Source organism: Salminus brasiliensis, chromosome 17 (genome assembly GCF_030463535.1).
Source record: "Salminus brasiliensis chromosome 17, fSalBra1.hap2, whole genome shotgun sequence".
Taxonomy (NCBI): domain Eukaryota; kingdom Metazoa; phylum Chordata; class Actinopteri; order Characiformes; family Bryconidae; genus Salminus; species Salminus brasiliensis.
This window is the reverse complement of record NC_132894.1, coordinates 7,403,033-7,429,018: the sequence shown is the minus strand read 5'-3', so window position 1 is coordinate 7,429,018 and position 25,986 is coordinate 7,403,033. Positions and strand designations below refer to the sequence as shown.

The 25,986-nt window shown below is 42.3% G+C and overlaps 1 protein-coding gene across 11 annotated transcripts in view; it reads left to right on the top strand.

Moving 5' to 3' along the window:
* celf5a (cugbp, Elav-like family member 5a) overlaps nt 1-25,986 on the top strand; it is a 264,942-nt gene that overhangs the window by 224,598 nt on the left and 14,358 nt on the right. For 7 of the 11 annotated variants that reach the window (XM_072661093.1, XM_072661096.1, XM_072661086.1 and 4 more), the window contains exons 6-7: nt 3,648-3,794; nt 12,844-13,009. In XM_072661093.1, coding sequence (XP_072517194.1) covers nt 3,648-3,794; nt 12,844-13,009 — 313 coding nt within the window. The remainder of the gene's footprint in view (nt 1-3,647; nt 3,795-12,843; nt 13,010-25,986) is intronic. The other 4 variants (XM_072661090.1, XM_072661094.1, XM_072661089.1 and 1 more) reach the window with 1 other exon arrangement.

Genomic DNA, 25,986 nt, shown 5'->3' with positions numbered 1-25,986 from the left:
CCTCACTTTTATATGAGGGGCTTATGATCTCCTAGAAGATCCACATTTGGCTTCATAAAAAAAACATCTTTCTAAAACTGTAAAGAACCTTTTTTTTTAAATGTTCTTCACGCTCACCTCTCTTTCAGAAAAATGGTTCTTCATGGAAACCAAAAGTGGTTCTTCTATGACTTCTATGACTCCTTTTGTAGCACTTTTATGTTTGAGAGTGTAGCTATTGAGTCAAGAAAGGATAAGTGTGGTTTCTGTCCCTCTGATCCACAGAGGCCTGTACTATTTAATCATGAAGTCTCGAGATGCTGTTCCAGACTTCTAACCAAGCTAACTCTACTCCCCTACCCAGACAAGCAGAAAGAACGAGTCTAGTAGCCAAAACAGACAGACACTGTGTTTATTTGTCACTCCACTGACTGTCTTTCTGAGCATAGCCTACCTGCTGTGTTCTGTGAAGCTTGCTCAAATACAGTAAGCAAGGCGTGGAGCCTCAAGAGAAAGGCGCTGAACCAGAAAATGAGACGTGATCGACATGTCCTCAGCCTCTTCTGCTGAAGTGCTCTGGGAGAAAAAGGGGGGGGGGGACTGCTGATTTGGGATCAGTTTTAGCCCCTGTCATGCTGAAATCATATCTCAGTCATATGAATAAAATGGTTCTAGTGGAGGGCCTAGTTCCAATTGAGCAGTTTTACCATATCTGGTGGAGATCTGAGGCCATCGTTACCGTACATGGCCGAGGAACGCTGAACCGTATCTGCCATATGGGCCTTGGGTTTGCCTGTGTACTATGGCCTGTGAACACACATACACATCCCAGCACCGTGCTTTAGCGACAGCAAGCCACAGCCACCATTTCCACTCACAATTGCCCCTGAGCTTGAGTGACTGTTGATAGACTCAGACCAATCTCAGTGAGAGGCTTATCTGGGTTGATGTCTTCCTGCCAAGTCGCCTGCCTGCCTAATTTCAGGGATCAGGTACAGCCAAGAATACATTCAATTACAGACACTTCCGCTGCCAGTCCAATAAAGAACTGGGGCTAGTTGTAGCAGCTATAGGTAAGTGAATGTGCTGTAGTTTTATGGTGTTAGTCTTAGACTTCATAAATAATAGGTATCAAAGCCTTATAGACATTCTGACCCCTCTCACCTTGTCCCAGTATTCAGCAGCCGACTAGGAAATATCTATAAGAAGCTAGCCAAGCACCTTCAGCTAGCCATTTCCTCAGCTTGTAATGTCATTAAGAAATGACAGTTAACAGGAGCAGTGAAGGTCAAGCTGAGGTCTGGAAGACCAGGAAGACTTTCTGAGAAAACTGCTTGTAGACCTTAGACCTAAGATTTAGAAGATGCACTGTTCTACTGTCCAGCAACACACAAAATATGCACAAAGATGATCTTCACGGATAACTGAAGATCAGAAGAAGACATCATTTTGAATCTTCAGCACAAAATTCAGCATCAGACGTTTTGAAGGAACATCTAAACAAGCCTGATGCACGTTGGAGACAAGTCCTGTGGACTGATAAAATAGTTAAAATGAGCTAAGATATGTTTGGGAAAAAAGGAGTGTAGAATTTTATGAAAAGAACACATCTCAAAACCTCTCCAACACAGGAGAGGACCTATTATGCTTTAGGCCTGTGTAGCAGCCAGGGAACGAGGAACACTGCATGAAATCCAGAACTAGGCGCCTTTTTCTAAGAACTACAACAAAGCTACAACAAAGAAGTATTTACAAGCTGTGCTAGTTGCCAAAGGAGGTGTTACTAAGTTGCTTTAAGCCCTTTTTTCTCCCATTTTTGTTATTTCAAAACTTTACAATGGATGGAAACAAAAAGTAATCCTGCTTAAACTGATGCAACATTTTTTTTATTTTATACCTTTTGGAAACCAGGTAATTATTCACTCATTTACGTCTATGACCTTTAGCTGATGCTTGACTTACGAGGTTACTCGTATTGCAGAGGAGGACCAGTGTAGTGTTAGGAGTCTTGTCGCAGCACAGTCACCCAGACATAGACATTTTTGGCCAGGTGTGCCCAAACCGTTTGCATGCCAGGGTATATGTATGTACATGTACTGTCTGATAGATGCATAGATGCTTTTTGTAATCAGGCTGTGGTTCCAGTTGAAGCACTACAGCTGCAACCCAGTCGCAGTTAGGCATTTGGCTCTTTCCAGCTCCTTCCAGCTCTTTTTTTTTTTTTTTGAAGTAGCATAAAAGGCTAAACCAACTCTTTTTAAAATCAATCCATTTTTAAGACTTGCTGTAACTGGTAACCCGAAATGAATGCCACCAGGGGTTTTCACTGTGCTGTGTGTGTGTGTGTGGAAGTGTGCTGGACTCTTCAACCGAACCTCCCATATTGTAATCCACGGCTCATATCTGCCTGAGCACTTTCTGGCCTGCTTTGGCAGTGGCAGCGAGTCTGAAGGAAATGACAAAATACTCCAAAGGAAATAAAAACATGTATTTCAGATCCGTGCCTGCCCATGTCATTTTCGGTCCCCGTAGGAAGAGGGCCGGCACGACCCGATAAAGGTCAGGTTGAATAGCTGCGAGGGTGGTAATGAACGTAAGAGGCTCATGCAGCAGGTGTTTCTCTATTGTAGCACAGACTAGAATGAAAGAGAGTGGCTTAGCAGCGGGCTCTGCAGGGTCAGACTGGAGAAACGCCTGCTGGTGGCCATGTCAGTCTTAAATCGCAGCTACGTACGTCTCTAATCCTTATGACTTTTCACAAGCGGCGTTAATCCCTATTGAGGAAAGACTTAAAATGTTGTGTAGGAGGGTGAGATGTAGCTACGGTACACCTCCGTGCCAATCAGGATGATCCTGAGAGGTCAGATGGTTGGACACTTATGTTTGAATGAGGGCCGTGTGATATGGTCAAAATCTTGTATCATGAAGAAAGTGCCATCTACCCATCCTGGAAAGAGCAAGGCCAATTGTGCTCTTTTGGGGCAATCCTCCGGTCATAGTGATAGCGCCTTATTGGGGCCACCACTTGGTAGCAGAATTTTAAATAAGTTGGCCTATATGTCACATACTGTGTGTTTTGATATGTGGCAAATATATGTTGTATATAAAGTCATTTAAATATGTAATATATGCCATATATCAGATTTCCGTATGTGTTTGCTATTCCTCTTCAATTGAACTATTAGGTATTTTTTCATTTTTATTTATTTTTTGCTGTTGTCACCATGACAGTGTTCAGATTCACCAGTTCAGGCTGTATTACTGCAATACAGTTCAGTAAAGGGTGGGTTTAAGTAAAGCAGCATAATTATCACTTTTACCAATACAGAAAAAATACGAGGGTTGTCAATATCGGACGATATCACCTGCTCAACCGATATATCGGCTTGACTGTAGTGAATGGATACATTCAAACCTGCTATATTTGGTCTTTTCTTTCTTGCCACTTATGTGTAACACTAACCACCTGCTGTCTGCCAGCATTATTACTTGGAAAGGTTTCTGTCTGCATTTCTATCCAGTAGGTAGATATGATGATAAAGGAGCATTAAAGGAGCATCACCTGACACTTGACTACTTGACTCAGAGCTCCTCTGAATAGCATGTAAGCACCCTAGCAGCACGAAAACCAGGTTAATTGTAACGCGCCGCCTTTGCTTCCCCTTCAGGGCGCCTCGTCCAGCCTGGTGGTCAAGTTTGCTGACACGGACAAGGAGCGCACCATCCGGCGCATGCAGCAGATGGTGGGCCAGTTCGGCATCTTTAACCCGGCCATCGCCCTGCCCTTCAGCACCTACAGCAGCTACGCGCATGCGGTGAGTGCCCTAATCCCTCCTGACCAGTGCCCAGCGCTGAGCTCATCGCCGGCCCACGCTCCAACTGCCCACTCACCCGCTAACATTCCCCTGCGTCTGCTCCGCTCACGACCGGCCAGGGATGACGCAGAGTATTCCGTAGGATAGGCGCTCCATGTATTTTTAGCCCGCATGAAGATGCTAAGATCCTACAGACACAAGAAGAAGGATGACCGGAAGATCAGAGGCAGTTTCACATACAGATGAGAATGTCAGTGTAAGATTTACACAGCTGTTCAAAAGTTTGGATGCGTTTTCTAGTCTGATACAGATATTATATATAGATATTAGATATTATGATTCAAATAAAGGTGACCAATCAAATTGTAGCATTATGACTATTATGTCACACCGTAGTCACCATAGCTACACTGAATATTAAGCATGTATTTTTTTCCCACACCCTTTTCCCACTTGGCTCTTTGTTGCCATTTGGAAACTGGATATAGTCATATACACATATATAGAAAGGATTGGGCATATATGTCAGAATTGTATATGCATGTATATTGTATAATGTACTGCATGCATGTGGATAATATATGAAACATACATATTTTTTAATGGAAGAAAAATGCAAATATTTGTATATTAGCATGTAGGTGAGTAGCAATAAAAGTACATATGTGTAATAAATATATATTATATATAGAGTAGCTGCTCCGCACTTTCTGAAAGTGTGAAAGTGAAAGTCTGTATTGGGCCCTGCATACACTCTTATTTGCTTGTGTTTTGGCAACTCATCCAACAACAGACAGCAGTTGTTAAGGGAATCGATTCGACTTGATTCGACAGCTGTTTCTCTGCATACTTTCTTAGGCTCCTTTCAATGGTCAGGACCCCACAGGACCATCAAAGAGCAGGTATTATTTGGGTGGGGTGTTAGTATGTGTTGCGCTGGTGGAGTGGATCAGGCACAGCCGCGCTGCTGCACTTTTTAAAGACCTCTGCATCACTGCTGGACTGAGAATAGTCCACCAACCTATAATATCCAGCCAACACAGTCCTGTGGGCAGCATCCTCTGACCACTGATGAAGGGCTAGAGGATGAACCTTTAGATTATAATTATTTATCATTTTAGAACTTATGGAGTTCCCAAAAAATAATTAAATATTAAATGAATACAGAGACACATTCAACCTAGTCTATAATGTCTTCAGTCTACACGTTATTAACAGTTATTAATACGACCTGATTCTGGGTATTGCACTCTAAACTTGGAGCTGGTAGGTGTGGACATCAAAATGTATATTTATTTGCATTGAATTATAACGACCTGGACAATGCGGCGTGAACCCCGTGGCCATATCCATCCCCCTCATTTCCATATCAGAGGCTTACACCAGGCAGTGGTAGATACACAACGGCCAGTCCTACAGTAATTACCAAGCCGGCTCTCTGTAGAAAAAAAAGAAAGAAAAATAATAAATAAATAATACAACTGCTCTCATTACAATTCATGAAATGCGGGCTGTCCATTGGAAATGTGGGAAATGCAAATGTCCAGGAACGGCAGGCAGGCAGGCAGGGCAGCCATTGTGGCTCCTACAGGTAGGCATTGACTTTTATGTGGTGTGTCAGAGATGCGTACGGTGTGCAAGTCTCCAGCTCTGACACTGTCTCCATGCCTCAGCGTTCCAGACAGAACCTTTGCCCACACTCCCTGCACATGCTGCCATGAGATAGTACACACACGTCCTGCCAGAGAAATGGGAGTCTGGGTCAGAGAAATGTGAGGGTCTTTGTACAAAACTATATAAAAACATGCTAATTTTAATGTTCTGCAGGAGGAACATGAGCATGCATCATTATTCTTTTTTAGAGGCCAGGCACCTCGTGGACCTGGCTTGTACCTCACCTAATCACTAGGCTAAACAAATTCTCCACAAGAGTGCGCTATTAGTACAAAATAAGTGTATAGTGCTTTGCATCAGTGACACTGTGTGTACTTTAAGTGTGTACTTCATAAGATGTTTCTTATTCAGAAAACTGTACTCCCTTACAATCCCATGCAATCTGATATATGGAGATATATAGATTTCAGATATATGACATATATTAGAAGATATGAAATATTCTTATATTACACAAATATGGCAATTTTACAAGTAGGAAAATCCCTCTTACCTTCAATGGATGTGAATGTAAAATAATTTATTCCAACTCATTTTGGAGCATTTCTATTGGTCCATTCATGTGAGACAGAGATGATATATATATACCTACATACATATATTACGCATATATAAGCTTCACTTACCATATCGGAGCACTTTGTAGGTCTATAAGGACAGCCTGTAGTCCATCTGTTTCTCTGCATACTTTCTTACCCTCCTTTCAATGGTATTATTTGGATGGTGGGTCAGCATTCTCAGCACTGCAGTGACTACACTGACGTTGTGGTGACGCCTTAGTGTCACTGCTGGACTAAGAATAGTCCACCAACCTGAACTATCCAGCCAACAGCGTGCTGTGGGCAGCATCCTGTGACCACTGATGAAGGACTAGAGGATGATCAACACAAACAGTGCAGTTACAGATACAGAGCTTCAGTCTCTGACTTTACACTGACTTGGTCTACAAGGTGGAGCAACAAGGTAGGAGTCTCTAATAGAGTGGACAGTGAGCGGACACAGTGGTTAAGCACTCCAGCAGCACTGCTGTGTCTGATCCACTCGTTCCACCACCAGCGCAGCACACACTAACACGCAATCACCATGTGAGTGTCTTCACTGCAGTGCTGAGAATCACCTACCACCCAAATACTACAGTCTGTACTGTGGTGGTCCGGTGGGGTCCTGACGATTAAATGACCGGGGTGAAAGGAGGCTAACAAAGTATGATGGACTACAGTCTGTACTAATAACACAATATATATGTGATTAAATTGTGTATTGAGTTCTGAACCATCTACAAATGTTTTTTCCACTGCTCTGAAGAACCATTTAAGCATCTGAGTTGTCAAAGCTCTGTACAGAACCGTTGCTTTCATTGAGGAACCCTTTTTTTTACAAGCGTAAAGCAAAAATAGTGTAAATGTTAGGCTGAACTGTTACGTTAGTCTTCCTGCTAGCAGTTGGGGCTTGTTTGGTAACCAGATTGCTCGTCACGATCCCAGTCCACCATCTGAATTACACCGTGTCAGTAAGCCTTCTGCTGCTGTCACACAGGCTGATCAGAATAAAGCAGCATTCCAACCTCCTCCAAGAAGCGCGCTGCATGTATAGCATAGCGTATCCTTAATATAGCGTCCACAGCGCATCAGCGCGACATTCAGATACAGATATGTGCGGCTGCGCTGCTCTCAGAATCGCACATTGAGGATGAGCAAATTAGGAAGCTCCTTCACAAACACAGCTGTGCAGAGGATTAGTGGGCTGAGTTGACAGCCAGCAAATTGGATTTTAGTCAAAGCTGAGGAGGGGGGCCGCAAAAACAAATTGGAGGGGCAACGGGCAACAGCCCTGACAATGTGGTGCCAAAAATACGGGGCCTTTATTTATTTATTTATTTATTTATTTATTTAGACCCCCCCCCCAAAAGGTGCACCTTACTCCTCTACCTGGCAGTCAGCTTATGATCTTGTGGCACAAGGATACACAGAGATGTGTCCCAAATATCAAATGCGACTTGGAACGTTGTCAGGAAGGCATGATGAAAGAGAGAAGCGTTAATTTGCTTTTAGGCACCCCGCTGTATATCTTTTAAAAGCCTTTCTCCTCTCGCCTCTTTACTGTCTCTTGTGTTTGATCTCGCGCCTCTTCTATAAGCAGCCATCTTTTGCGGCAGCTTTTTTTAGGGGACAGGAATAAAAGCCGGCTCGTTGGGAGGAGATGGCAGGGTGCTGAAAGATGCCTATTTCAGTTGACGGCAATTGTGAGAGGCGACGCATTAGATTCGTATGACACACAAATTACTTGAAAGCACTTTAATACGCTGCAAGACCAGGTAGCAATGAAGGGTGGTGGTGGTGGGGAGGTTTGTTTTGGTATTTTTTTGGAAAGGGGGACAAGGCCACGTTCTCCTGCTGACCAACATCGCCCCCTGTTGGTCCTGCTTCAAGCATCATCAGCCGTATAACTAAACCCAATCTGTTTTTGCAGGGAGGCAGGGATGTTAATCACAAGGCTGCCTCAGAGTCCTTTGGCTTGGCTCTACCTAATCGGACTCATATTTGGACATCAGCCTCCCTCCTTTAAAACTAGATATCTGAAAGTTTTAATAATGTGTGCTGAATCCCTCACACTTTTTCCATTTGTCATAATTAGCTGCAGTTTCATAGGCCCTACAGTAGAACCCAGAGGGACTTCACAAGATATGCCAAAAATAAACAGTTACCAAATAATGTACAATAGTTTCAGCATTAGGATAACTGAATAGTAAACCTAGACTTCGAGAGGTTAAAACGTACCTTAAAAATCCTGTCATTCCACTTATATAAAGGGCATAAAATATAGTTTCTTCTACAGTGCAAAAAAAATCTAAATTATAGGGTAAATATTACAAAATATGAATGATGCACATCCATGAACAAACACAATTGACTGACAAGTACTGTGAGGTAGTGTGTTGCAAACTGAATGCAACATAATAGACTACTATGAAAATATTAACATGATATTAAATGATAAGCATGGTTTCTAAGTATGCCTGGGTGGCCAGTGTGTGTACTATGTAATATGCAATGCAGTTAGTACAGTTAGTCTTACCATCTCCGTACCATACCATTTCCATCTCCAACCATTATAGCAATAATGCAGTGAAGTTCACCAAAGAACCCTTTTAAGAGTGTTTTATGTCTTTGTAAAGATATTTGTCAATTTCTCTGCAACTGTTGGATATGTACATGGACAAGGACGCACAGTGTCATTAATGCAAAGCACCACAAACTCTTCAAGTACTAGTAGAGTCGCTTTGTGGACAGTTTTGCTACACATGAATGAGTGAGTGAGTTACAAGCCATGTCCATGAGGTGCTTTACATCTAAAATACTAGATATTGGAGTGAGCCCCATGATATAATACCCACAATGTAGTTCCACCTCAAATCCAATTCTGGTTTTTTTTTCATTCAACATAAATGCAGCCCTGTTACTTTTAAAAACTTGCATATTACATAGACTGCATCTCCGGTGTGGAGCTCCTACAACTGAAGATGTGTAAAAGCAGCTCCAGACAATCAGCAAGTCTGGGGACCTTAATAGTCAGGGTCTACGCATGTACCTTACTCCATTCCCCCCCTCTATAAATATCTCTCCAGCCATCCCTCGCTTTTCTGTAGTGCCTGGACCGGACTGCCTCAGAGGGGTCACATGTGATTCAGGCAGAGGTATGGGAGCCACGCGCCGCGGCTGGCCGGATAATTGCCGTGTGATAAAGAGGTGATTGCCTGCTGGCACCAGGGGAAACTAATGCCATCAGCCCTGCAATAAAAAAACAGATGCCTGACACTGAAGAATACCGTCGCCGGGGCAACTTCTTCCCGCAACCTCACTCTGCGTTTTTTTTTTTTCCTTTCTCTCTCTCTCCCTCCTTCTGGAGGAAGGAAAGGTTATGACCCTGATGATGAAGACTCAGTTGAAGGCAATTCGGCCCCCTCTTCCCTGGAAGCAGACAGTGGCTTCCTATTGGAGAAGCCTAGCAAAGTAGAAGAATGGCTTTCGGGATGTATGAGTGAGATTTGGGTGAAGGCGGAGAAATTGCTCGGGAGGTTTTGAATAGTCTTGCCGGCGCAATGAGTCGATGGACCTTTGTTTTCTTTCCCTACCTCCTCTTCCGTCCCTTTTCCTCTCCCAAGAACGAATCGATGTTGCTCACTTCCCCCCGACATAATTACATGCTTGAGCCTCCAATTTGCTGTGTTTTAATTCCTAAAGAGCAGAACGGAACGCTGCGTTGTTATCTGAAGCAATCTGGGGGCTGCCATGAAAAGGGACATTAGCCAAGCTACGCATGGTGAGAAATTAGAAATGCGGAAGCCTTCGGCTTTGCTCTGCGCTCTGCCCAAGGCCTGTCCCTCCAGCTTTTAAAAAAGCATTAGCAAACTGGCACCCGGCTGGTTTCAGTCAGCTTAACTCGGCAAGTCCCATTCAGCTTGCAGGCCCAGGCCATAAGATGGGCACAATAGGTCCTGATTACTGTGACACTGAGATTCTGAAGGCCGAGAGACTGACACAAACAGAAGGAGAGAGAAAGAGAAAGAAAGGCAGAAGATAAGACCATCTCTTCCTAGCCAGAGAGCCTAAACTTGTTAAATGCATCATCATCTTGCCCTTACAGTACACAAACTGTCATGGCCCTCAGATGCCCCTCTCCCTATTGTGTGTTCTTCTTTCTCGTGTCATTACGCTTTTGTTTAGCTCCCTCTTGTTCGTTTCTTCTCTCTTTACCTAAAAAGCTCAATTCATCTTCCTGGCCCGCAAAATGGATGATCCTCATTGGTCACGTTGATAGAATTATGCAAATGACAGGAGGAGTTAATAGATAGCGCGGGCGAGGCGGGGGGAGCTTATGGATGAGGTGCCAGTGGCTGGCGTTTTGTGGCGGGACAGCCGCTTTCAGCCTACCTGACAGGGGCATTGAGGGAAAATAATTGGCTTTTCCCATCCAGGGACTCCATGCAAATACAGCATGGAGCACAGCGCCGTGCACCTCGCAATATTGTCATTAGCATCCAGCTAGCGAGGAGGAGAGGATGCTGGATTATCGCTGGCTGAAGTGGCAGGATGGGTATTTGTGTCAGTTGTTTCGCAACGGGGGACTAAACTAATAATAGGACACAATGGGAGTCGTCCATTTGACCACCTACACCTTAACATTTCTGCCCAGATGGAGCTCATTACCAACTATTTGTCCGTGTCTCGAACAGATGCAGTGATGTCGGTTATAGCAACAGCGCACAGTCTCCTTGAAATGCTGTACCATGACATGATCTCTACATCATCGTACATTATAGACTACATCATAGACAGACGCTGTGCTGTATGAGGGAAAACCAGCGCTCTGTAAATAGAAATCTCTGATGTCAACTTTACACAAGTTCCACTGACTCCAGGAATCTAGGAGCTAACGGCCCGATGTGGTAAAAATGGTGCATCCCAATTGCTCACTAATTACTAGTACTAATTCATTTTTGACTATGAAGCAAGCAGTATAGATAAAAGTGTCATACTCTAAACCAGTCATGGTACGATGGATACAGTTGTCCCACAGTGCAGTGCGAAACAGAATGGGAGGAGCTACTCAAGTAGTGGCACCACTTGCAGTGATATATGTTGGCATAGCAACGCTTCACCACTTCGTGTTAGTACGAAAGGAGTTAGTACGTAAATAAATTCGGTGCACTATTAAGAGTAGTACATAATCCATATCTTATAGTATTGGTGTGTAGTACGCAATTGGCACACAGCCAGAGTAATGTGCTAAACAAAAGCTAATGCAGTTAGCTTATCCACTAACCACAGACTACGACAATCTGCAAGCTAATACGCTAACTGCGAACTTATATCCCACAAGCTAAATTGGGAAGAAGTGAACTAATGCACCATAGCCCTGAGCTAAATCGTTAACCACAAGCTAATCGACTAACCGCCAGCTAATTCTGTAGGCCTGAGCTGAGGCACTAACCACAGGTAGCTTTATTTGCAGCTTTCTGGTAAATATCTTGTTTATCGTGAGCACTGAATCACTGTAATGTGATGGGCACACTTCCACTAAAAACAGCTGCTTTTCTTACAGTTACATTTACGGCATTTAGCAGACGCTCTTATCCAGAGTGACTTACAAAGTGCTTTGCTATTTACCCAAGAAAAACCTCATCTAGTTTGTCAGAATAGACTAATAGTTCAAAGATACCTCTAAGCTTTAGACATTACTAAGCACAAGTCAATAAGGTGACCATAGTACTCTGCTATTTGCCCCAGTGACCCTGAAGATGTGGGTCTTCAGTCTGGGTCTGAAGACAGCGAGCGACGCGGCCGTTCAGACACCCAGGGAAAGCTTCTTCCACCACTTCGGTGCCAGGACAGAAAAGAGCCTGGACGCTCGTCTTCCGTGGATTTTGAGGGATGGCGGGTCGAGCCGAGCCGTACTTGAAGCTTGAAGGGCTATAGGTGCGGATCGGCTTTTGACCATTGCCATCAAGTATGAAGGGGCCAGTCCATTCTTGGCTTTGTAGGCTTTCTTGGCTTTGTTCCTGGCTTTGTTCCTGGCTTTGTTCTTGGCTTTGTTCTTGGCTTTGTAGGCTTTCTTGACAAGTACAAGAGAAATGACTGAAAAGACGGGCGCATTCAGACCGGTTTCATAGACATACACACATGACAAAACACAGTGCTTTGGAAATACAGTCAAGCCAAATGTGGCCTGGTCTGAGAGGCTGTAACATGCTAACATGCTAATCGCAAGATAAAGTGTTAACCCCTAATAACCTAAAACTTACCCACCTAGCACAAGCTAACTCTCTAGCCCCTAGCTAAAACCCTTACCCATAGACGCTTAAGTAGCTGTAGTGTGTTGAATGCTGTGTGTACTGAATCAAGGGCTTTCTAAAATGATACGCTATGAGACACTGTGTTGTTCCACTCCTGCTAAAAAGGTTCCAGCTGCTATTCTTGAGAAGGACTGCCACACGGTGAAAGAGAAACGACAAAGGCAGGATCCAGTCCCCACCATTAGGAAACCATTACCCTGAAGTTCGAAGTGGAAAGCTGAATACAATCCAGCGCTTTGGCTGTGAACTCTCAGGTGGCTTTAGGACTACAAGAATATGCATGTCAATTCCTCCATTAGAAAGAGCAGGGCTGACAGCTACTGAAACATTTCTAGAGGCTTGTGACAGCTCCCTGACTAGCAAGATGGACGCTTTCACTAAACATAGGTTGACACATTTTTCTCTCTTTTTCCGCTCCACTTTCTCCTCAACTCTGCCGAGCACTACCCATCCATCACTCGCCCATATAGGCTGCTCCCTTCTAGTAACTTCCCTCCTTCTCTTTTTTTTTCTCTTCGGCAGCTGATGCAGCAGCAGGCGGCCCTCATGGCTGCCAGTCATGGAGGCTACCTGACGCCCAGTGTGGCCTTCCCCACCACCCAGATCCACCAGATGGGGGCGCTCAACATCAACAGCCTCCCACCCACCCCCATGACCCCGGTGTCGGGTGAGTTTCATCAGACTCTGGGTGAGCAACTTCGCTTCATTTCCTCTGTTGTGGGAGTACTCACTGTGGGCTTGCATGTGATGAATGTTCTGTAATAGAAACACCTACCTTGTGCTTTTCCTCACAATTACAGATCGTGGCTTATCTGTTGCCATGCACAATTTGTCAGCCGCCCTCCACGCCATTCATCATCTGTCAGTTTCTGACCACCTTAACCTCTTTTGTTTTTTTTTTTGGGTGGAGGAGTGTTCTGAACACAGCATGCTGATATGATGCTGATTTGAGTGTTTTAAACACGGCAGTGTCACTGCTGGTTTGGGAGTAGTCCCCTGCCTTTAAATATCCAGCCAGAAGAAGTTCTTTGTAGAGAAAGGCTCTGAAAAAGAAAGGCTAGAAGACCTCACACACATATTGTGCATGAACAGATGGGCTGCGTCTAACTGTATACCAGCTGTATAGGGTAGTTTTTTAAGGAAGTGGACGATGACTGTAGAAAAATATTGATTTCATCTCCATTCCTGGGCCTCCATGGGACTGGCTCATGTTTTCCCTCTTTTAGACTAGACTGATTAGTCTCGGAAAATGTTTATTATGGAAAGAAGCTGTCGTTTGATTTTGGATATACATGTTATGTCACATGACTATACAGTCAGGCAGCGGGTTTTATCATTTGTGGTCATTCTGGCAGATTGCAGTACACCAGAGTAAGTTTTGGTAGTTCTATGGTTTCCAGTGATTTCTTGCACCATAAAATAAGAAAGCGGTTTTCTTACTATGTTTTGGAAAGACCATAAAGAATAACATTTAAGTAGAATACTTTAAGAATATTTCCACACAAAATAAACCAAGAAACACCATAGAAACCTTACAGATGTGTTGTTTAGCTATTGTAGAATCATCATAAATTATATTTAATCAGGCTTAACAAACTGTTTACAAAAACACTGTAAACACCTGGAGTTCGTGCTAAAACCTGAGTAGACTGATAAATCACTGCTGATCAGTTCTTTAGTATCTCAGTAATACTGTGCTCTACTAAAGCCTGAGTAGACTGATAAATCACTGCTGATCAGTTCTTTAGTATCTCAGTAATATTGTGCTCTACTAAAACCTGAGTAGACTGATAAATCACTGTGCTGATCAGTTCTTTAGTATCTCAGTGATACTGTGCTCTACTAAAGCCTGAGTAGGCTGATAAAGCACTGTGCTGATCAGTTATTTAGTATCTCAGTGTTACCGAACCTTTTTAAGGAATTATTAAACAGTCGCCTGTGTAGTTAATGTGCTCATTAGTAATAAGCTTTGCATCAGTGTTGTACAGGATCAGTGTGTTCGTTTTGTGCAGTACACGTCGATGTATATGCTGTTATTGTCAAATTTCAAGATTGTGTTACTAGGATACAGCGATGTTTTTGTGTTTCTGAGTTCAGGAGACAGTAGTTCTGCCAGGGTGATTGTAGTAGCAGCAGTGCAAAAAAAAAAACACCTTCCAGTGTGGAAGTGTGGAACAGCGGGAATTAGGTAAATACAGCAGAGTTTTTCCCATGTGCCTTATCAATATGTATTCTAAATGCATTCTGAATACATTACTTCCTAATGTATTGTAATGGAGTATGTTACTGAATACATTGAGGACAGCATACAGCATACAGTCATCACTACTTCTTCTGGCTGTATTCTACCAAATTCAAAGCAGACCAAAGTGAGAGGACACTGTAAGAGGCGTAAATACTTGATTAGTTGAAAGCCTGAACACATTATTGTGAGTTATTTGAGCCAAACTCTACAAACAAACACAATTCATTCCTGCTGTCTTTGTCAGACATTAGACTGGATTGTGAATATGATTTTGAAACAGCTTTGGGTTTATAGGCTCTGACCATTCAAAAAGACCTTTAAAAGGAGATTGGAAATAACTGTCCTGGGCCGTGGCCAAGAAGGCCACTGAGTAAATAGACTTTCCTATAAGGACCGGACTTTATAGGTCACTAGTGCTTGGCATGTAATTTCTAGAAACAACCTTAACCATTACTTGAAATGCAAGTGGTAGATGTAGAAATAGCTAATCAGCTTGACCTTGAAGTTGTGTATGGTGACGTCTGTTCTGCACTTCACACGTTTCCATCATGCGATGTTGAAGAGAGGTATCCAATGGGAACCTTAACATGTACTTTGTCGCTTTTGTCAACAGATCTGCATTAAAAGTCCACAGTTAATAAATGCAATGCTGTTAGTTGAAACAAACACAAAACAGTTATTGGTACCCAGTAAACTGAAACCCGGTAGACTGATATTAATGCTTTTTCATGTAGTTAAAATAAGGACAAGTGCTGAGGCTTTAAAATAGCTGCCTTCCTCCTTCATCAGTCTGGGGTTTGAATGCAGCATGACATCTTTTACAAGTCACCGTTCAGAAACAGGCAAGTCGGCCAATTAAATGTGACGTGCGAGGCTGTTAGCCCCTTTCTCTCTCTTGAAGGCTGAACGCATCCATGTGTGACGTTATATGTAGATATTGTCGTGCTGTTCTTAAAATTACATGCCAGCCAGACACTGCAATTTGTCATAAATCTGGTCAGGACACAAGCATCGCCGGACGTCTACAGCAAGAATGGCTTGTCGGAAAGGGAGACCAGGAGCGAGAAGAAGCTGTGTTGTGAAGCTGTTTCTATTTTGCATTAAGTTTGTTACTGTCAGTTAGAGCTGGGTATTATGACGATATCTTTTATTGTATGCTATTGTATACATTTTGTTATTGTGATAACAGTATGCTTTTCTAAGGATCTATCGAGGATACTGTTCAGTTGCAGGTTTCATTTCTAACAGTGTCATTAGACTGGTTTAATTAGATGAATAAAAATCACTGTATTCAGTACGGGAGAGTATCTGAATAGTAGTTTATAAGAATCTGTCATTACTGATGTTTGTAGTCTGTGATTACATGTATTGTGATAAATATTGTGTATCACGAAAAAAGTATTTTTACCATATCACCATATCAGCCCTACTGTCAGTGTCTTCAACAAGCTAATGACCACCCAGGAAGCCAGTGACTACATTAAATACAAAACATTAACATTCCTAAAAGACATTATGGCATTGTATTCTCTCCTATGTAGCATTAGAGGTTGTTTTTAGACCTGACACTGTTAAAAGTAGAAGATCCTTGAGGAACATTTGGAGGTTCTTCAGTTTGAAACTGTGAAAAAACCTCTTTAGGTGCTTTGAGGAACTTCACATAACCTTCAAGGAAGCTTTTTCTTCTTAAAACCTTTTCTTGAAGTTTCCTCAAAGCACATTAAGAGGTTCCTCCACAGTTTCAATCCGAAGAACCTCCAAATGTTCCTCAAGGATCTTCTACTTTTAACAGTGTAATAATAATTTGGAGGTTCCATCTGCTTTAAAGGTGCCGTAGAATACATTAATTGAGTCATTTATGTAATTTATAAATTACATAAGATCATTTTTGTTGGTGAAAAATGCTCAGATGTGGTTTAACCACCCTGTTGCATCCCACTTCTGACAGCACAAATCTTTACTGGGAATTTCCCCACTGCGGGACTAATAAAGGACTATCTTATCTTATCTTATTTTACCTCAGAATGAAACACACACTATGGTGGTCTTGTATAAAACAAAATTTGGAACTCTGCTTTGATTGTCTTCTTGGTGTCCAGCAAGCACAGGGTGCTTGAAGACATAGGAAGATCTGGTAGGGTTATCTTTTAGCCTAGCCCATGCTCACTTCCCAGCCTTCAAAGGTCGGCCCTTCCCTGAACGGTGCTTTACCCTGTTGGCAGACATGTATAAAGGACTAGAGACCCAGAATTGTGCTCTATCAAAAAAGTGACTTGAGTAGAAGTAGAGGTGTTCTTTAAGCTCCAGACTTAAGTGGAAGTACTAAAGTATTCAACATTTTTTGTACTTAAGTATTGCAAGTAGTTTATTAAAAAATCTACTTCTTAAGGACCTAAAGTACAAGCATTGTGTTAGCTGGTGTGCCGTTTGTGTATTATATTTATAACTTACCTTGATGTATCTTCAAATTCAACAGTGAGTCGGCGGTGAGGATGTGGGTTTAAAATGATTCGTACCATTTTGTACCATTGTAACGAGTAACGAGGCAGCACATAAAAAATGTAACGGAGTAAAAGTATGAAACTCATCCAAAATATGTAGTGAAATAAAAGTGGAAGTAGGAGAAAGACAATTATACTCCAGTAGATTCAGATACAGTATTGTAGTACTTAAGTACAGTAGTGAAATAGTTCTACTTCCTTACTATACATCTCTGCTTGTTGGCTAGCATTATCTTGTAGTCTTTTTAGCCTCGCTTTCATATTCTCCCAAAGAAGCTGTTGCTTTTACTAGTGGGCTGGATGTATGTACATTTTAAGGGTTATAAAATTGGCCTGATTTACAGTTTTGCTTTTGAGAGAGGAGACAACAAGTGTTTGAGCTTCACAGTTTGTCACTCCCCTGTACTGAACTCTAATATTTAACTGTACCAAAGGAAATACATTTCCAATCTACTTTTGTTCATATAGTGTGTCGTATGGTGGTATCATAGGGGCCTGAGGTTGTGAGTTTGATCCTCACTCTGGTCGCTGTTTGTGAGGAGTTTGTCCTGTTTCGGTGTCTGTCCAGGTTTCCTCTTTTGGCTATGCTAAACTGCCCCTAGGTCTGATTAAATGCATGTGTGTGTTGCCCTGCTATGGACTGGCGCCCTGTCCAGGGGGTATACCTGTCTTGTGCTCAGTGTTCCAGGCAGGTTCTGGACCCATTACAATGCTGACCAGGCTAAGTGGATAAAAAGTCATTTTTTTCATTATTCAAGAAAGAAAAATATGTATTTATTGCAGTTTACAAACAATAACAAGCAAATGAAACACTCAGTGCCAGCTTCATACATTTCATAGAACAGTATTCAATCAAATACTGCGAATCAAACTGAAAAACTGCTTTTAAAAAACACATTTCTTATAGAGCTGACAGCAGCATCATATTTCTTTTGTTTGGTCCACTCTTGTCCATTTGGTTCTCCTTCTGAAACATTAGCTTGCTGTGTGTAAGACAACTGTGGTCTTCTGTTTGAATTTTCTCCTTTCTGACTGGGATCAATGTCATATTAATATGCCGCGCGGCTGCCGGGGTGAATAGGCCTTTCTTACGCTGACTTAATTGAAAGAGACTGGTGCTGCTGTGCCGTCCTGCTGCGGCCAGGAGAAGTGCTGAAATATGCGCCCCATTCTCCACGCTCCTGTGTGTGCTCCACTCCGCTGATTGCCTTCTATTATTGAACCTATTGGAATCCGTTGCATTATTAATCCTGGGCGAGATAGTGTTGAAAATATTCCAAGGACTACAATAAATAAGATATTCATTTTTTCCCCCCACATTCATTCATTCATTCATTTGCATCCTGCTGGCAGCACTTCTGGTTTATTCAACACATCTGCCACACACGATCATGCAAGCACACGCACACACACACGATTGTAGAATTCACTGTTCTGAATGTGGTTGAATATGGTGGGCAATTCTTCTCAAAACCTGAGTGCACTTTATGTTTCTTTGGAACAGAAATGTCGAGATCTCTGGACAGGAAGAATTGTCCAGGTTCTGGACTTTAACATGAATATTTAATCATTTCTAGTGCAAAAAAGCATCCTCCTCTTCCATGACTTCATATAAAGATCCTAAAGAAATCATCACACCATAATGTTTGTGGACGCCCCTTCTAATGAATGCATTCAGCTGCTTTAAGTTAAGACTTGAGCAAAGATGTGCAAATGCACACACACACACAGCTTGTCTAGTCCCAGTAGAGAAGGACTGCCAATACAGTAGGACTCTCTGGAGCAGATAAACACATGAATTTGCTTTTGGCAGCATTACTAATGCCAGGCGTGGGCTAGAGGGGTATAATGCCACCCTAGCTTTGAGCTGTGGAGCAGTGGAACTGTGTTCTCTGGAATGATGGTTGGTGCTTCGTCCAATACCTTGGTCTATTTCTGGCCTCACTAACTGAGCTGAATACATTGAAATCTTCCCAGCAATTATCCTCCAAAATCTAATAGAAAGCCTTCTTTCCTTCAATGCCCTTGAGCCCTCTCAATACTTTTGTCCATGTAGTGTAGCTGTCATCTGTTCTGAAGATCTTCTGATTTTATCTGTGCTGTAGACATATAGTGAATCTCTATAACAGAAAAAGAGCCTGAAGCAACTGTTTAGGGACCTGCATTGCCAGAACTTAAACTTGAGGAGTCTTTCTGTTCTGGGTTTGAGGGGCTTTCGCCCATTGTTTTTGGCAAAAGACTTCTTGGGCTGTCTTGCTGCACTGCTTTTTTTAGGTCTATCCACAGATTTTTGTTTATGTCAGAGTCAATGGACTTTGAGGTCCATGGCAAAATCTTCAGCTTGCACCTCGTGAGGTAGTCCTTTGTGGATTTCCAGTTGATTTTTGTGTTCTGGGTGATTTGCCTTTCCGTCAACTTTCTGTCTTCAGTTTTTTTACAGATACTGTGATGTTTGCTTCCAGAATTTGCTGAAATTCAATTGAATCCTCTACCAGTGAAATGTCCCCCGAGCCACTGGTTGCAACACAAGCCCATTCTTTCCATGTTTAACAGCTGGAAAGGTTTTTTTTTTTCATGAAATGCTACATCAGTCTTATTTAGCTGCTCTTTTGAAAACGCCTCATGCTGGATTTTGTGCTGAGGACGCAGGAAAGATTAAGGTAGAACAGTGAACCACTCGAGAGTCATGCTAAATTCGACTGAAGGTCTTTTGCCGGAGGGTCTTTTGCTTTTGGAGTTTTGTTTATGCCTTACTGGGAATCCTACGAGCAGTCCTCTCAGAAAGTTCTTGGTCTTCCAGACAGGGCTACCTGAAGAGCCTGTTGCTGCGGACTGTGGAGACAAAGTTTGAGGACTCTGAGTATTTGAAAGAAACTCTCAAATCAGCATTTTCTGACCTTTCATATTGATGACTGTGAACAAGCCAATTAGGGTCTGAGACCTTGGTAACAGTTACACTATATAGACAAAAGTATTGGGACACAAGCTTATTTCTGCTTTCTTCTGAAATCAAGGGTCTTAAAGCAGAGTTCACCCTGCTTTTGTTGGAGTAACTGTCTCTGTTGTCCAGGGAAGGTTTTCTATGGGATTGTGGAACATTGCTGTGAGAATTTTATTGCATTCAGAGACAAGAACGTGGATGTTGGATGATCACCACCCCACCTCATCCTCCAACTCCTCAACGCATCCCAAAAGTATTCCAGAGAACACAGTTATATTATTCCACAGCTTAATGCTGGGGGGCAGTATTTCCCTTTAGCCCAGGCCTGGCATTAAGCAGTTCCTTTCTACAGGGACTAGACAAGCTGTATGTGTGCATTTGCACATCTGAGTAAGCAATGAATGCAACTTAAAGTAACTGAATGCATTAATTAAAAGGAGTGTCCACCAACTTTTGGACATATAGTGGACCTGAGAGTAATTTAGATGCCACTGTGTGCATCACATGTATCACATCACCGAACATTTAACACCTCTGGTAAATTCACGGTAAAACCATGGTAAATTTACTGTAAACCATGTCTTCCTTGCTTTATGACCCTACCTTGATTACACCAAAGTACTACTGAGTGCACAGAAGGCTTTTTGAACTCTGTGGTTCTGCAGCAAGTAGACTTAAGTTTTTCTTGGCACAGATTGTGTCTCCTTGACCCACCTCATCACATACATGCTTTCCAACACCAGCATCAATCTGTCACACATGCGTGTGTATGTGTGTTTGTGTGTGTGTATGTCTCTGTGTGGGTGTGTGTGTGCATGTAACATCAGGGTTTAAGAGCCTGGAAGAAAGGTTAAGGGGGCTTTTGGAAAACAATGGCACGTCTGCTCCATCAACAGATGTAAAGCACTTAAGCTCGATGGTGCATACGCTCTCAGCCAGATGGCACTCCCTATTAGAGCATGTATCCGTACCATGATGCATGGTGATGTGCGTTATATTTATTTTTTGGAGTAATACTCAGCAGGTGCGAGCAGCTAAGCTACGAAGAAATCACAGCGAACGGGAAGTGCGGAGGCCTAATTGTCAGTGCCTGCACCAAATGAGTTAGAACCGGGGGTGGGGGGACATGCAATTTGTCTCTTTCCGAACTTTCACGCCCTGACATTGGTTGGATAGTTTGGTGGAATCTGAGGGGGAACCTGTCCTCAAGCCTCTGCAGATGGATGAAAGGCGCTCTGTGCTCCAGCATATGCACAATGTTGTGTTTAAAGTAACAATCTGAGTTAATGAGGTGTCTGACACACTATTTGTGGCCTGGCAGAGAGGCTCGGATCATTTCTGTTCTGATGATGGGGACGGTGAGGCTCACCTTGGCTTTTTTTTTCTTTCTTTCTTTCTTTTTTTTTTTTGCAGACGTATAAACTGATACTGATGTTGAACTGGTGCTGGGGACTTTTGGGCTGCAGAATATTTACTGCAGTAGAGGGGCACAAGAAGATAGCAGCTGCGGATGACTATGGAGGACTAAATGTTTAGACAGAGACGGTACTGTGCAGGAGTGCTGGCCATGAAAATGTAAAGTTTAAAGCTAGTTATCTCCGCAGGAAGCATGTTTTTATGAGTAATTACAGTACACATAAAGTCAGTGGTCAGTACGCGCTGGTGGTCAGTAAGTTGATATGTCGGTTCAAGAAAACCCTTCAGGAAACGAAAAAGGTTCCTTGAAGGTTCCTCAAAGCACATTAAGAGGTTTCTCCACAGTGTCAAATTGAAGAACCTCCAAACGTTCCTCTTAACAGTGTACAGGGAGCTCTTGCCACAGTTGATGCCAAGTACAGCATTTACCACCAGAAAGTGACCAATCAAGTCTGATTTTCATGGAAGGCGAGCAAGGAGGAAACCCTTTGTCAAGCTCAGAAGTCTTTTTCCATTGACTTCCTTTGTAAGTTAAGATGATGTTTTTTCCTTCTCCTGCAACGTTGCCATCTTGGAGATTTTTACATGAAAACAAAGATTTAAGATAAGATAAGATAATCCTTTATTAGTCCCACAGTGGGGAAATTCTCAGTGTCACAGCAAAAAAGGGGGGTTGCACATTGTATTTTTACATTGAGGGATCTCTATTCCCTGAACTTTTAGATGAGGTCTAAAATCTCAAACAACAAAAGCTATGCACTGTGAGTTTGTTCAGTGTTGTAAACAGTGTTGTGATCATTCTGGATGTTCCTCACCACGTGACAGGTCCAGAAAGTGCTGTTTGCATGATAAATCCTTTCAGTGCAAATGAATCAGAAAGTAATTCCCTGTAATTCTCTGCCACAGCCACTCTCGATTGTAAATCAGTGGCGCTTGCAGGGAACAGACATTGATAATGCAAATATAATTACACTTTCTTAATACAAGGTTAAGCAATATATTATAGTGCAGACCTACATTTTTCCCACCAAGTATTCATTTGCTCAATTCATCTCTTTTCATATTTTCATACGGGAGGTTCAGCTTTGATCTGGCTAGCCCACTTAAAATCCTGCAGGCTATTTGTGACCACTCACATGCTGCATAAGGAAGAACTGATTATCTGTGTAGCGTGTTTGTCTCTTGGATAAATGAATTTGTTGTTTTCACAGAGCTTTAAAGTTCTGCTTTCATGCATCAGCTATGCGCATCAGACTCATCCAACTCTGTCACTTTTCCATTTTCCTACATGAGCAATTTTCCCAAACAGTGGCTTCCCTAAGCTTAGACTGTGCTGGGATCGCAAGCAAGTCATGCTGTGTGCCCTCTAAAGCATTGCAGTGGGGTGATGAAGAGGCTGCATTATTCCTGTGAATTGCAAGTGTGTGGTCGGTTTCAGCCAGCCCATCTCCCCGAACACCCGCATTCTCCAGGGCTTCCAAAAGGCTACCGTCTAATTCATCAGTGTGGCGCATGGTAGACAAAACCCATAACTGGATGTTTTAGATTGGGAAACAACAGGCTCAGGAGGTCTCAACCCTATGGGAAATCCTTTAGGTTCGAACTAGTGGTTTAAACTACTCTCAAGCTCCTAGTCTGTAACTAGGACACATGTTTATGGTTAGCATGACTAGCATGGTTAGATGTCTATGGAATGGATGGCGTCTGTCACAAGGATGACATCTGTCATTCAATGTATCATAAATTTTAAGCATGAGAATAGCTAATGATGCCTCACATGTAATGTCTGTCGCACGGATGATGTCTGTCATATGGTTGACGTCTGTCACACGGATGTCTGTCACAGATAATGTCTGACGCATGGATGACGTCTTTTGCACAGATAATGTCTGTCGCGCAGATCATGTCTGTCGCACAGATAATGTCTGTTGCACAGATGACGTCTGTCACACAGATAATGTCTGTCGCGCAAATGACATCTGTCACACAGATAATGTCTGTCGCATGGATGACGTCTTTCGCACAGATAATGTCTGTCGCACGGATGATGTCTGTCACACGAATGACATCTGTCATACAGATAATGTCTGTCGCACAGATGATGTCTGTCGCACGAATGACGTCTATCATAGATAATGTCTGTCGCACAGATGATGTCTGTCGCACGAATGACATCTGTCACACAGATAATGTCTGTCCCACGGATGACATCTGTTGCACAAATGATGTCAGTCACAAGGATAATGTCTGTTACATGGATGCTGTCTTTTGCACAGATAATGTCTGTTGCACAGATGGCGTTCGGCACACAGTTAATGTCTGTCGCACGAATGACGTCTGTCACACAGTTAATGTCTGTCGCACGAATGATGTCTGTCACACAGTTAATGTCTGTCGCACGAATGATGTCTGTCACACAGTTAATGTCTGTCGCACGGATGATGTCTGTCGCACAGATAATGTCTGTCGCATGGATGACGTCTTTCAATCAGATAATGTCTGTCGCACAGGTGACTCTTTCGCGAAGATATTGTCTGTGACATGGATGATAATTTTTACAAACGAATGGATTTTGTAGTTCAGTTGTATTCATTTTTATGGCTGTGCAAATTATACTACTATCTCGTATTCATAGCTGCCATGCCTGTATGGTTGCAACATGCCTGTGTTACTAAAAACATTCGCACAGATGACGTCTGTCGCATGCATGACGTCTGTCAATTCAGATTATGTATGTCGCACAGATGACGTCTCTCGCCAAATGACGTCTGTCACACTGATGATGTCTGTTGTGCGGATGTCGTTACATGGATGACATCTTGTGCCAGAGTGACGTCTGTCGAACGGAATCCTAGCCATGGATTTTGTAGTTCGGCTGTATTCTGTTTCTTGGTTGTGTGGCAGCGCAAACTATCCCACTGTTATTTTGGATTCGTAGCTGCTCTGCTTGTATGGTTGCAGAATGCCTGTTTTACTAAGGACTCAATGTTTCTAGTATGAGTTTGCTGTAGTACCTGCCAGCCTGACCTTGTAAAACACCTTAAGGGTTTTTTTTAGTTTGTAACCAGCTCATTCCTGTACATGCTACGATAATACTGTATCACTGTGCATTTATGAGGCAGTATATGCACACAGAACACATCTCAGCTTAGACCTGGCTGCTTTTCAAGGTTGCAGCTGTGTTATACGGCTCAGGTGGTATTAGGGAGCAAATTGTGTTGGGCTGGTTTTAGTGGGATAGGCTGCTTAGGACAGACCGGCTCTCCATTTCAGGCCACAGTCGATCCTGTAAAGACCTCTCTATAGGGTCCTCAGCTGTGGCAGAAGATTGAGAGCGAGGCTGAAGTACGCCTGAGGGCTTGCGTGACGGACAGTCTCTGCGTGTCACTCGCTCTGGCATTGGTGGACGAGTATTGAAGTGATCCTATGGGAGTTTCCTTTTTCCCCGGTTTTCTCTTCGGCAATAGCACTGACAGATAAGCTCTCAGAGGCCTGCCATCACACACTGTCGCTCTCCACTAGTGTTTAGTCCATTTCAGGATGATGAGGTTTCATCGTAATACTCTGTAATACACCGCAATACTCTGTAATACCTTATAGGATAAAGCTGTGTTGTAAGTTTTATGTTATTAATTGGCTGAGTGCCATTAGATGTATGTTGCATTTTCCATTAACATAAAAAAGTCATTAATCATGAATAAAATAGTGAGTTGTGAGCTCTGAGTAGGCTCGCTAAGCAACCAGTTAAAAATTGAAGATGGTGTTGTGAAATTATTATTATTATTATTATTATTATTATTAATAATAATAGTAATAATAATAATACAATTATATAATGATTATATATAATAACAATAATAACAATATTGTTATTAATAATAATAATAATAATAATAATATATGAGTATAAATAATATATGATATAATAATATAGTATAACAGATGTTTTTAGAATATTAATATTAAGAAAAAATATTGCAAAGATTTACGTGATAAATTTTGTTCCAATTAAAAAAGTTTGACAAAAAATTCAAGATTAAATTAAATGCCACAAATTAAATGAAATTTGAGGAGCAATGCTGAGACCTTCCCAACAATATTTCATATAAACTCCCAGCGGAATCTTGTTTTTTTTTTTTTTTAAATCATACATTATTCCGCCAACTGAGATGCTTGTAGCTACCTGACCTCTTCTTACAGCTTTATGGCTTCATTCAGTGTAGAATGATAACATGGCAGACAGTGCAGTCAGATTTATGGCCATATTGAATTGTATATTTGTATGAATACATGTTTATTTATACCACCTCTCCATTTATAAACACACATATATTGGGCTCCTGAGTGGCACAACTGTCTAAGCGCTGTAATTGGGAGATTATAGAATTTGCCAGGAGTTTCAGAGTTAATAACTGGCCTCGCTCTCGTTAGGTTAGTAGGATGACCCTTCCTCTGGTCACATCACTCAACACAATATTTATCAGCAAGGGTGTTTGTAAGCTGTTGTAACACTGCTTGCCTCCCAGCACTGGTGGCATCGTGTGATAGGGTCCTAGCTAGTG